Source organism: Harpia harpyja, chromosome 20, assembly GCF_026419915.1.
Source record: "Harpia harpyja isolate bHarHar1 chromosome 20, bHarHar1 primary haplotype, whole genome shotgun sequence".
Lineage (NCBI taxonomy): Eukaryota > Metazoa > Chordata > Aves > Accipitriformes > Accipitridae > Harpia > Harpia harpyja.
Window position 1 is genome coordinate 391,766 of NC_068959.1, and position 12,565 is coordinate 404,330.

The 12,565-nt window shown below is 41.9% G+C and overlaps 1 protein-coding gene across 5 annotated transcripts in view; it reads left to right on the forward strand.

Annotated features, from left to right (window-relative positions):
- Nucleotides 1-12,565, forward strand: part of JAKMIP2 (janus kinase and microtubule interacting protein 2) — a 74,354-nt gene that overhangs the window by 28,685 nt on the left and 33,104 nt on the right. For 3 of the 5 annotated variants that reach the window (XM_052816667.1, XM_052816668.1, XM_052816669.1), the window contains exon 2: nt 10,319-10,816. In XM_052816667.1, coding sequence (XP_052672627.1) covers nt 10,319-10,816 — 498 coding nt within the window. Of the gene's footprint in view, nt 1-3,872; nt 4,009-4,852; nt 5,123-10,318; nt 10,817-12,565 lie in introns of all 5 variants that reach the window. The other 2 variants (XM_052816670.1, XM_052816671.1) reach the window with 2 other exon arrangements.

The window sequence follows — 12,565 nt, forward strand, 5'->3', positions numbered from 1 at the left end:
GCTCCTGGGCTTATTCCTGTTTCCGAGCTCCATTTAACTTGGACAAAAGGAAAGATTTTCTTTGTCTGTTTCTCAGAGATAGTTCAGAAAAGGCAGATGGCAGTCTGCAGTGATTTCAGAAGGAATAAGATTATGGCCCTTTAGGATGCACTGTTTACACTGACTGCTGAAGAGCAGTTGTACATTCATCAATCGTTCTGCCATCCTTGACATCTGCTTCGTCCTTATGCCATACAGATTTTCTTTTCATTCACCAGCAAAGTTGCACACAACACTGAACTCCTGGTGACATTATTCCCAGCTCTATCACATTCATTCTTTGCAGGCCAGGTAGAGTGCATACTTATACTTGTCATTGACTTATTTATGGTTCTGGTGCCTCCTGGTTCTCAGTATTTTGCATGTCAAAAGACTATCATGCCAGCTGTAGTTATTAAATGATGCCTTTTGCTTCCCAGAGCAAATCTATATATTTTGACCAAATATCAGTTGTATCAAAGGGCAAATTGCATGCAAAATAACAGAACTCTTGAAGTTGTTATTTATTTACTGTTAGCAGCATGTCTGTGGGAGCTGGACTTTGCTGGAAGAGCCTGCAGGGTAATACTAAACCTGTCAGTGCTAGTGGAAGCAATGAACCACGTAGGCTTGCAGTAAGGAAGGAAGGGGAGTCATAAGCAAAAAAAACCACCTTCAGTTTCTAAACCATTGAGTTGCTGGTGTTTTGTCACAGGAGAATGAGAGTAATTTCATGCTTTATATCCCACTTTTCCTTTCACAGAAGTAGAAAATGTTCTGCTTTGTTTGTCCTTTCCTACTTTCCTTGAAGCCTTGTTTGCTGAGCTCATGATCAGCAGCTCAGCAGTGCCCTGATTGTTGTCAATCCCGGGTTCCCAAACTCAGTGGTCTCAGGGATTGCCTGGAAGACTCCTCAAACGGTTTGGAAAAGAAGGGAATGGGATGGGCACTGGGATCCAGAGAGAGCTGAGGAGAGCAATGAGAACAAAGGCAAAGACTATCTAAACCCTCATATTTGGCCATTAGGTGCTTGAATTACAAATAAGAAGGATACTTGTTACCGTTCATGCAGCAACAAGTCTATGTTTAATTCAGAACACAGTGCACTGTAAAGGCAGGTTTATGGAATGCTCCCAGCTTCATGCTTGTGGGTTTATTCCCCAGCTTCTGATTTTAAAATCCGACATTCACAACTTCAGGATATTCTTCCAGTGGGGAGAAGTTGCAGGGCATTTTGTTGTTGTTCAACTGTCCCTACATTTTAAAATAGCAAATATACCCACTTTCTTTCCTTTCTTTCCACTTTCTTTCCCTTATCTTTTCTGGATGCAACCCATATTTCCTGTAATGAATCTTCATTCTCTATCCTTGAGGCTTCCAGCTGTGTGTGTAGGGCTTTATCAGTTGGTCGCCTTCAGTGCATGCACAGAGAAAGGCAGGAATGGCTGTTAGATAAGCCGGTCACTCTAGTGACAGTAAGGCAATCCTAGAGGTACAGCGTGGTCCTCTGTTTGACCACAGTGTGCATGATATTGATGTGCAGGCTTTATAAGTGACAGAACATCCAAGGGCTCACATGAGAGCAGGGCTACACCCTTAGTGCCCAGTGAGGGCATCTCGGCCCCGTGCCGAGAGGAGCCCTGTAGGACACTGATCTTCAAAAACGTCTTTGGAGAGGTGAAAGCTGGAGAAATGAGGGAATTTAACACAGAAGTGCAAAGCCCTTCTCAGAAGGGAAATATAGATAAGGAAGCAAAAATGAAGTTAACTGACAGCATTCTAAGTTTTATAGATATGTTTTGGTCAATGTTGGAGGCTGCAACTCCCACATTCATTGCTGACAGGGTAAAGCTCTGCAAATAGTGGTTTTTTTCCAAGTAACTGCAGGGTTACCTCTTCTGGGGGTTATTCTGGAAGAGGAGATAAAAATGAAGCAGCCTGCTCTTTCTGCTCAATGGAGTATGTATGTGTGTGTGTAGCTTCATATATGTGTTGTATCTGCTGTAACATCAGCTCTATTAATGTATTCCAGTACTAATATCATCCCGCTGGCATCCTGGGACGTAGTTACTTTATTTCAGTAATCAAAGAAAAATAGCGCTAAAAGATGGAAGTGACCAATTAGGCCCCCCTCACTTCTTTTTCCTCTGTGGTACTGTGCCTTTCCTAGGCTCAGAAATACTTCTCTGTTTATGTTAAATCATCTTCCACTGTCTGGAATGTTTCCTGGAGCCCATCTTGCAGGTAACAGAAATTTTGCCTCAGTTCCTTTTTCTTTTTTCATTGGATGTTTTTCCCCTAATCCATCCCTTCTTGATGACCTTCCTAAATTTCTCTCAGGGAAAACTGGAAAAGCCTGGCAACACTAGAGCTGTGGCTGACTGCTGACTCCATGTCTGGAAAGAGGCAGCGGAAGTAATCTCATGAACTCCCCAGTAAATAGCATCCAAGTCACATTTGGGCTATATGGCCCTGGTGCATTAGTAGAAGTTTCTATTATCTCAGCGCTACAGCAGATCATCGCTGCCTCTAGAATGGCTTTGTATACAAATGCTAAACCTGTGTTTTACATCTGCAGAGAAAAAAAATATAAATGCCTGTTTGATTAGCTGTTAGGGAGTAAATTACCCTTTTGTAGAAGACTGAGAATGTGGTTTTTTGCACCTCATTCTGGATTTTCCCTTTACTGTGTTCTTTTCCTAACTAACTGTGCATGCTCTGTTGCCATTTGACATGAGCTTTTTTGCTGCTGTTCCAGTCTGCACTGTCCATATGCAGTGGCCATTTGGGTAGCACCGCCGCGTTCCATCTGCAGGGTGATGATGTCCGTAATTATCTGTCTTTATTCTTTCAAGCCTAAACATCCAAGGTATCTCATTCCTGAATGAACACATTCACTTTTAATGAACTGCCGCTAGCCTCTGGGAGGCTGACCTGACAGCAGCTTGTTGCGTGATGTGACGCGATGCCGTGTCTGTGACTGTAGGGCCGCCCTTGGTGCTGCCTTGCCAGCTGCAGTGGCCGGTTGCGAGGGCTGCCATGTGTGCTCAAAGGCTCTCCTGCTCGCTGCTGAGGAGGCCTCTGGGCCAGAGGAGTCTCTGAAAGTGCTTTCTGCTTTCAGGGTGGTTGAGGATCTTAAACAACACAGCAAAGCAGCATTTCCCCTATGCAGGAGGTAATATCCTGTGATTATTTTTAATCCATTGTCTTTACTGCTTTGCTTATGTCCTATTTTCTTTCTCAAAAGCCATCCTTTGCATGGTTAATCTGATAAAAGTGTCATCCTTCGCTCAAACCCAACAAGTCATCATATATTAGTATTCATTTGGCATTGACAGCCAATGATTCTGCTTTCTTGACCATTTCTGTCCCATTTGGCCTGATTTTTTTCCAAGCCAGCACTAAATCAGATCTGTATGTGCTGTGTCACATGACACGTGACAAGAACAAGCCATTTTTATTAACTGCTTTCCAAAGCCCATTTTCTTTCTCAATCATCTGCACCTACAGCAGGCTTAGCTCTGATGATGTACTGTTTCAGCCCTCCTGGTGAAAAAGTCTTCATGTAGCTAGCGTGATTAGATCCTATGTTACCAGTACTGAATATGAAGCACTGTGGGAAATACGGATCAGATCCTGCTTTCATTTGTAGCTGTAGGTATACAATGCAATGCCAAGATTTCAGAGGTATTGTAACTGGGAGCAGTGTAGGAAGCCATGGGTGATACAGGAGTGTTTTCAGGATAGGAGGATCAGTATGGCAAGAAGAAGTGAGTTTGCTTTGTTCAGTTTACAATGACGTTCTTTACTGAGGATTCTGCTGTCGTCTCAAAGGATGTGTGTCATTTCTGCAGGTTTCGTGGATGTGATAGGAATGTCAGAGTGACTGTGTGAACATGAACATGGCACCAGCTCAATCCCTGCTCAATGCTGGGACACATGGACACAGAAATTTCTAAGGAGCTTATTAAATCCACGTTTATTTTGCAGGTAGACAGAATACCCCTTTATCCAAGGCTGTCAGTCAGTGCCAATAACCAAGACAAATGCTAAAAAACCCCACCACTGCACTGCCCCCAAAAAACCCAAACCAATAGGTATATGGGACAGAGGGATACGGAAAAACCCCTTGGCTTCCTGATCTGCATATCTTGCTGATGTGCTTGGGTTTAAGCTTACCACATCACTTTGGCTTAGGACAGTATTTTCCCCCCAAAATTCAGTTGATGGAAACCATTGGTGGAATTTTTTTGCATTCCCTTGGAAATGGCAAAGGGGACAATTTCTAGTCTGATACAGGCTTTTGCATGTCGTTAGTTCTCTGCTTCTACAGAGACCCAGAATGCTGGTGAGGACTTCAGCACTTCCCCTTTCCTCCTGTGGCAGATTGTAGGTGTGTTGTGGAAAGTCTCTGAGTTTGACATAGGATCTTGGGGGGGATCAAGGTTTGGGAAGGGTAAGAGGAAGATATTGTTGGTAGATCCTTGAGACTAAACTGCCTGCTTTGTGGTTACCTCAGACTGCAAGGCTTGGATTAAATGACCTGTCCTTTCTAGTCCTGTACTCTCAACAGCACTAATCCTTATGGTAAAAAAACTCCTATCTTCATTGCATGGTGCCCCTTTCTGAGAACAGAAAAAGGGCATATATGGAATCTCCAGTAGTATGCCAGACTTGCATACAGAAGCCTGATTGTGCTGGGATCTCCCTTGCAGGTTTTCAGACAAAGATTGCAGTGTTTGGAGAAGTGAGCTCTCTCTTGTGCTCTGTAACCATGTGAGCTGTCATGCTGCAGTGTCCACTGACAAATAATAGTATGTCTTATTTCTCACAGGGCTTCCAAAGCAGCTGAGTCCAGGACCTTAAGGAATGCCACGCAGTAGGTGCTGAACTAACTGGCACTGAAAGGAACAGAAAAAGATGGCAGCCCATATTTGAAATAATTAAACACGTGGACTCTCGCTGATAAGAAACCATGTCAAAAAAAGGACGTAGCAAGGGCGAAAAGCCTGAGGCACTGATTGTTGCCCTACAGGCTGCCAATGAGGAACTCAGGACCAAGCTAACAGACATTCAAATTGAGCTGCATCAGGAGAAATCTAAGGTGAGTGAGGGTTTGATTTTAAATAACAGTGTCTACACTGAAGGAGAGAAACACATGGTAAAAATAGTATCACAGAAATCAACAGATGCAATGCAACTCATTCCTAGAGCAGTGATCAGGTTCTTTACCCACATACAACATTTTCTTACTGTGGATGTCCTGTTGCTTCTGTGGAAAAGACTCCTTTTTACTGAGGTACAAGTTTAAGAAGCCTCTGGCCCTCAAATGGAGCAATATGTCTTTTGTAACATCTTTGGTCATATTCCAGTTAGTGGGTTTCATCCTATCCACTCAGTGTTTAGAAATTTTGTAGTGTTGCAGTTTTTTGAATGGCTGATATTTCAGCAAGACATGCCCTTATTTCAAAGTTGGGCGAGTATTCCTTAAATGTGTAGCATGACAATCCATTTCAACCCTTGTAATCCGTCTGCAGTGTAGCCGAACTGTATTGTATACACTAGGGTATGTATGCATTGTTTAAAGCTTGAGCAGGTATCAATGGTCTGCCAGAGTTAGTCTCAAATATGTAAAGTTAGTCTAAAGCCAGCTGAGTATCATGCACACAGGGTATAGCCATCGTCCTATAGTATAGATGTACCTGTGAAGGTTTGAGGTGCCTCCCATATACTTTAGAAGCCTTTGGTACAACCTCAGGGCTGTTGCGCTGCAGCTTCAACTCTTGCCTCCATCTTCTGCTGAACTTTTCACTCTTTCCTGCATTGTCTATCGCTAGGGCAGCCCTTGTGAAACACATAATATCTCTTTACACTACTACAGCTTTTGTAACCTATAAAAAGGTAATGGTCTGAGTGTTATCCAAGTATAAAATACTGGCTGTTGTTTTACACCTACTCTGTGCATACTCCGCCCGCATTCTATTAAAATCCTTGCAAGTAGCATCAATGTTCCCACAGGTGACGCTGAAGTGGCTTTGCAAAGAAGTGTACTTTTTGCTCTCCACAGTGTTGTTCCCTCTTCATTTAGAGATGCTTCTAGCAGCAAGCACAATACATCTGTGTTTTATAGTCAGAGTAAAGCTTTTGTGCAATAAACCCTTAAATGGTAAGTGCTAAAGTTCCCTGAGCATGGGTGAGATTAAGGCAGTCTTCAGGTTTAGTAACATGTTCGTTATGAGCTGTGAAGATAACAAATGTCTGTTTAATAACTCCTGGTGAATTCTTCTGAGGTGGACTGGAGGCAGTGCTAACTGCAGCCAGGCATCCCCAACCTGCAGTCTGGTGGCAGCCACATTTTCAAAGGATGATGCCTAACGATACATTCTTTTTCCAACTGGAATATAATTGAAGTTATCAACTGGCTCTTTGATTCCTTTGCAGATAAGCATATATCCTGGGCAAATAAACTAAGAATGACTTGCCTCTAGCTTCCAAACCTGAATAACCACAAATGCTTCAGCGTCTAAGAGGTCTTTTTCATAATTTCTTCCTTTTAGGGTGTCGTGGTTTAACCCCAGCCAGCAACTAAGGACCACGCAGCCACTCACTTGCTTCCCCCACCACCCAGTGGGATGGGGGAGAAAATGGGGGGAAAAAAAAAAGTAAAACTCGTGGGTTGAGATAAGAACAGTTTAATAGGACAGAAAGGAAGAAAATAATAATTATAATAATAACAGTAATAAAATTACAATAATTATAATAAAAGGATTGGAATGTACAAAACAAGTGATGCACAATGCAATTTCTCACCGCTCGCTGACCGATGCCCAGTTAGTTCCTAAGCAGTGATAGCCCCCAGGCCAACTCCCCCCAGTTTATATACTGGGAGTGATGTCACAGGGTATGGAATACCCCTTTGGCCAGTTTGGGTCAGCTGCCCTGGCTGTGTCCCCTCCCAACTTCTTGTGCCCCTCCAGCCTTCTTGCTGGCTGGGCATGAGAAGCTGAAAAATCCTTCACTTTTAGTCTAAACACTACTTAGGAACAAACTGAAAACATCAGTGTGTTATCAACATTATTCTCATACTAAATCCAAAACATAACACTATACTAGCTACTAGGAGGAAACTTAACTCTATCCCAGCCGAAACCAGGACATAGGGACAGATGTTCATGCCAATATATCAAGGTTAATCATACTGGTAACCTCAGACAAATATTAGCTTCCACTATGGATGCTCATTTGTATAATTTAGGAGAAGCTAAATGAAAGCAAGAATAGCCAGTTTGGTGTTATCTGATGTTCTGAGAATCTCTGGGGGCATTCTCCCTTCACCTACCAGTGAGGTTTATAGCCATTAATTTGCAGCCTTTTAAAATAGGAAAGATTTGCAAGCCATAACAAAGCGGACATCATCGTTCTTTCAGACTCATTCTGCATGCTTTTCTTTCGTAGGTGGTTGATGACAGTGTTGGAAAGCAAAAATGTTTTTTGATTCTTTTGTTTTGCCTACAAGCTTTGGCATTCATGTGTTGCACACAGGCAAGGCTCAGTATTCTCTTAAGGAGCCGCAGGCTGGCGGCCAGAAAACTGATGGCTCAGGGAGCTTCTCTAATGCTTTCCACTGTATTCTGAGTCTTGCTGCTTTTGTTATCACTGCAGCTTTGGAATTCCAATACGGAAGTTGCCAGTGCACATTGTTGTTTTTTTGTTACTAGACATCACTTCAAGGATGGCGCAAAATAATGAGAGTTACAAGAGCAGGAAAGTCTTGAAAACAAAACCAAAAAAAGCTTATCTGAAATATATTTAAATGTGCTTGAGTAACACTGGAAAGGAGGGGAGCAGAACATGAAGAAAATAATGAAATTGCTGGCGCGCTTCAGTACCTCTCGGGATGCCCATCCGTAGGTGCTCTTATCCATTCCTGTGACTAAATGGGACCGAGTGCTCAGGGTATTAAAGGAATTGTCATTATGGAGCAGTGGGGGGCTAAAAACTACAGTCTCAGGAAGTAGATCACACTTCTGAATTGTTCTGTGGTTTGGATTGAGAGGAGCAGACACCATTGCAAACTTTATTTTAATCTGGAATTCACATTTTAGCTCTTTCCTCCTTTTTCCCTAGACTTAAGCAGGTTCAGATTGGACATCTTGGCACAACCTCATTTGTAAAATCAGCTTAGAAATAGGATGCCAAACTGGACAGTAACCCACAATGTCAGAAAGAGCCTTAAGAAAGCGTTCATCCCACAAAGGGGTCAAACAAATAGAATCTTTGAACTTTTCCCATCTCTGCTAGCAATAAATTCACTCTGCCAATGAATCCAAAGAGGGTAGAAACCTCTGGGCCATTTATTGAACAGGTCTCTTTTTCATTACTTCAAATGTAATAATCTTTTTCCTGCAAGGCCCTCATTCACTTTCCCTGTCTTCCCATCAGAATGGTACATCTACAAGTCAGCCTAACATCTGATGGTGTTTCAGTTTAATCAGCTAGGCAGCCTGGAAACTAATAGCCGTAAAACCAGGCATGCCAGAGGTTAGCTGGGGTTGTACTCGGGCCCTTGCTGGGTCTGCATTGTGCCATTGTGGATACCCAAACTACTTTGTTGAGAGCTTAGATGTATCTTTCTATGTCATGCCAGAATGGATCACTTCCAATAATTGCACCTTGTTTTGCAGTTCATTCCATTTCCTTTTTAATAAACAGGAAGAGATGTGTTACAAGAAAGAAAGAGGACATCAGGCTCGTTTTTAGTCCTGAGTATTCAAAATCAAAGATGAACCTAGAATGAAAAAGGAGTGAAGGCAAACCAAAAACCTGTCCAAAGGACTTGAGGGTTGAGGGGCTAAGGAGATGTGTGCCTTTCTTCTCAGAAGTGGTCTATGTAGTAAAGGCATTTTAACATCTCATATGAATCGTACAGATGTGATTAAAAGAGACTGCTTTTTAGTCCCTGGCTGCAAAATCTTCTTGTTGCATATGATGTGTATTATTACACGTAGTTACTGCATCAGTAGCCTCTGAAATCCTCCAGAGAAGTCAGTGGCAGTTGCAAGTGCAGACCACCTTTAAAAAACATGTGTATTGAATACTTTGAAAAGTTTTTGTGCATCCTAGCACCCCATGGAGGGAGTTCTAGGAGAATCTTTCAGATTTGTTTTCCATGGAGCCTTCCAAGGAAGATGCCTCTCATTTTTTAGAGTTTTGTAACTTGTCAGAATGACCTTGGTGATTGAAACCAAAGTAAAAGTATGGTTTCAAACTCTTCTGATGGCTTATTTTGGGAATGACCTACTACTATGCTTATTCATATTGACTGTTTTTTTTCCCCCTGGTTTTTCTTTCTGAAAGGTTTGCTCACTCTTCCTCATTCTTTGTCATCTTTACTTAAAAATGAATTAACAAGGAAGTTCTTACAATCTTTGAAACCACATTCTTTCTCACTGTGAATAACAAACCTACTGAGTTTGCTTTGAACTGAAACCATTCCTTATCCGTTGCTTTCCTTTGGTGTAGGGTCACACAGTTTTCTATTGTGGAATCACTCAGGGGTATGAAGTTGCACCTAGAGATACATTAGTGTAAGCGTGCTGAGGACTGGTGGGTTGCTCTGTAACTTTGATTCCAAAGCTATGGACAAAGGAGTTTAAACACTGTTGTTAATGAAGAGTAGCAAAGGATGTATTTTAAGTAAAGCTAGCTGTTCTATAAGCATAATAACTAGTGAAGCATACTTTTCTGTAGATATGCGTTGAAGAAGTGACTGCTAATGCCCGTTAAAGCTCTACGTATGGGTAACAACATCTGTAAAAGGTGAAATGTCTTCTGGACTTTCAGACTTACACCTTACCTCCATTGGGATCATACAGAGGCAAGCACTTGCCTCTCATCTGACTGACTGCCCATGGTCATGGAAGTTGTGGGAACCCTGCTATTTCTGAGCCCTCTAATTTTCTGGTGAATTTGACTGACATTGACAGATGGGTTAAAAAGTTATTAGAGAAATGCATGCATATACACAGAGTCTTATTTCCTAAGGAAGTATTGAAAGTACATGTAATGTCACTGCATGAGGGAAGACACCTGGAGAAGACAGGGTTGTTTCGGCTTGAGTAAAGACAGTGTAAAATCTATGTGAATGCTCCAGGAGTTGGCCCATATTTTGTTGTAGGAGGGTGGAGGATCATCTAGGGTCTGCAGCAGGGTCTTCCTCACTTTGACATGGCTGTGTGTCTGGTGGGCTTGTTTTGAGAACATGTTGGTAGCAGGTGACTTTCATTTTATCTCAATGTAGGTTGCTAAACTTGAAAGAGAGAAGACTCAAGAAACTAAGCGTATCCGCGAGGTGGAGCAACGCAAGCAGACTGTGCAGATCACGGAGCTAAAAGCCAAACTCCATGAGGAGAAAATGAAGGAGCTGCAGGCTGTGAGGGAGAACCTCATCAAGCAGCATGAGCAGGAGATGACGCGGATGGTGAAAGTCCGAGACAGCGAAATCCAGCGCCTCAAGTCAGCGCTGTGTGCGCTGCGGGATGGGAGCAGTGATAAAGTAAGGACAGCGCTAACTATTGAGGCTCGTGAGGAGGCCAGAAAACAGTTTGACTCTGAGCGCCTTAAGCTTCTGCAGGAAATTACTGAACTGAAGTCTGCCAAAAAGCAGGTAGATGAGGCCCTTAATAATATGATCCAAGCTGATAAGATCAAGGCAGGAGATCTTCGGAGTGAGCATCAGTCCCACCAGGAAGCTATTTCCAAGATCAAATGGGAGAGTGAAAGGGATATTCGCCGCCTGGTCAGTAACCAAAACAGTTTGTATGATCTCTTACACTGTAGTGCGTTTGCCTCTTGTGCCTCTTAGCTTTTGTGAATAACAGAACTCTGCAATGTACTTCAGTTTGCAAAAGTATTACAAACTTCTCACCGTCGTTTCTCAGCAGTAAATAGATCACAGTGAGTCAGCTAGAGCTACCACTGTGATGGCAGCTAACACCTTAAAGTAAGAGTGATTGGCTTAATCCATAAGGATTTGGCTTGCTGAGATGCTAATACATGTGCAATGCAAAGTGTTAGAAAAAGAGTGTTTGTATTTGCACTTGCAGTTTGTTAGTTTCTCTAGCCCTCATGATGGTATCCTAAACGCATTAAACCATGGCAGGGTATCTTTTGGTTTGGTCTTGGCATAGCCTTCAGTAATTACTGGGGAAAATGAGAACAAAATGAGGCCCACATCAGCAATGGCGCAAGTTGTCGTGTTTCCCTATCATCTGGGGAGCTGGACCTGCTTGCAACAGTGAAAGGTTTCACTTGAAAACTGGACTTCAAGATTCAACAGTTAAGCAAAAGAAATAGTAATTTAAACTGTCAAGAATGATTTTTTTTTTTTTTTTTTTTTTTTTTGGGGTCTCCCCTCCTCCAATTCAAAGTCTGTGTACTGGAGGTATATTCTTGTGTTGCCAAAATGCTCAATATAGCACAGACTAGTAGTGGTGGATTCTTCCAAATTTTGACCTTTCTTGTTACTTTGATCCCCATTTGCAGTTCTGTGTAGCCATGAGGACAAACTACTTTTCTTTTTTTCTCATCTGAAATTGAGGATTCGTTTTCAGGGTTTTAATATAAAAAGGAACTATAGTGAAATTCAGGATAAAACTGAGCCATTTAGTAACATTAAGATCAACTCAGGTTCCACCTATGTATTGTATGATTTTATCTTTAGCAACTGTTGAAAGGCTTTTTGAAGGCTATTCACTCGCATAAGAACCTTGAACAAGTCCAGAGTTATTTTTATCTGACTTACAATGAATTTGGAAACCACTTGTGTATTGCTATCAGAGTGGAGGAAGTTACATCAGAGTGACATCTAGTTAATGGAGATCAGAATCTATGACATCTAGTTAATGGAGATCAGAATCTAGCCTTACTCATTTGAAAAATACTTTGGGGAGGATTTTAGCAAGCCTAGGAAGCTGCAAGACCAGAAAGTATCTCTGGCAGATTCAGGCAAAATTTAGCGTAGATATTCGTGTTTTCAGGGAATGATTTGTATCGTTCCCAGATAATAGTATTTTTATTTTGCCAGAGTGATTTGCAAATTCTGGTTCACCAATTTTTCTTGAGCTCAATGATGTTAGCAGCTTTGTATCAATTTTTATGGTTGCAGGGCTTATATGGGCTGATGTTATTCTAAGTTTTAATCCAAAATTTTCCTCTCAGCCATCCATCTGTGAGGTGAAATAAGAGGCAGTTCTTTTTGTCTTGTATAGTCCTGGGCAGAAATGTGGTGATAATACAATGAATAGCCTTGAGTTTGCACTCAGCAGATTAGTAACATGGCAATCAGCTTTAAGAAATACTGGGTCTGCACAGATCTTCTGTTTGTGAGAATTGAACTGTCACCTCTACTGTCTCAGCTAATGTAGCTCCATTTACACAAGCAGGAGCTAGTCTCAACTTTTTGGGGGTTGTCAGAGTTTATACTTATTTTTCACTAGTAAAAGTAACTGAATAAAATGCAATGTGAAAGCCTGAACTCTTCATCCAA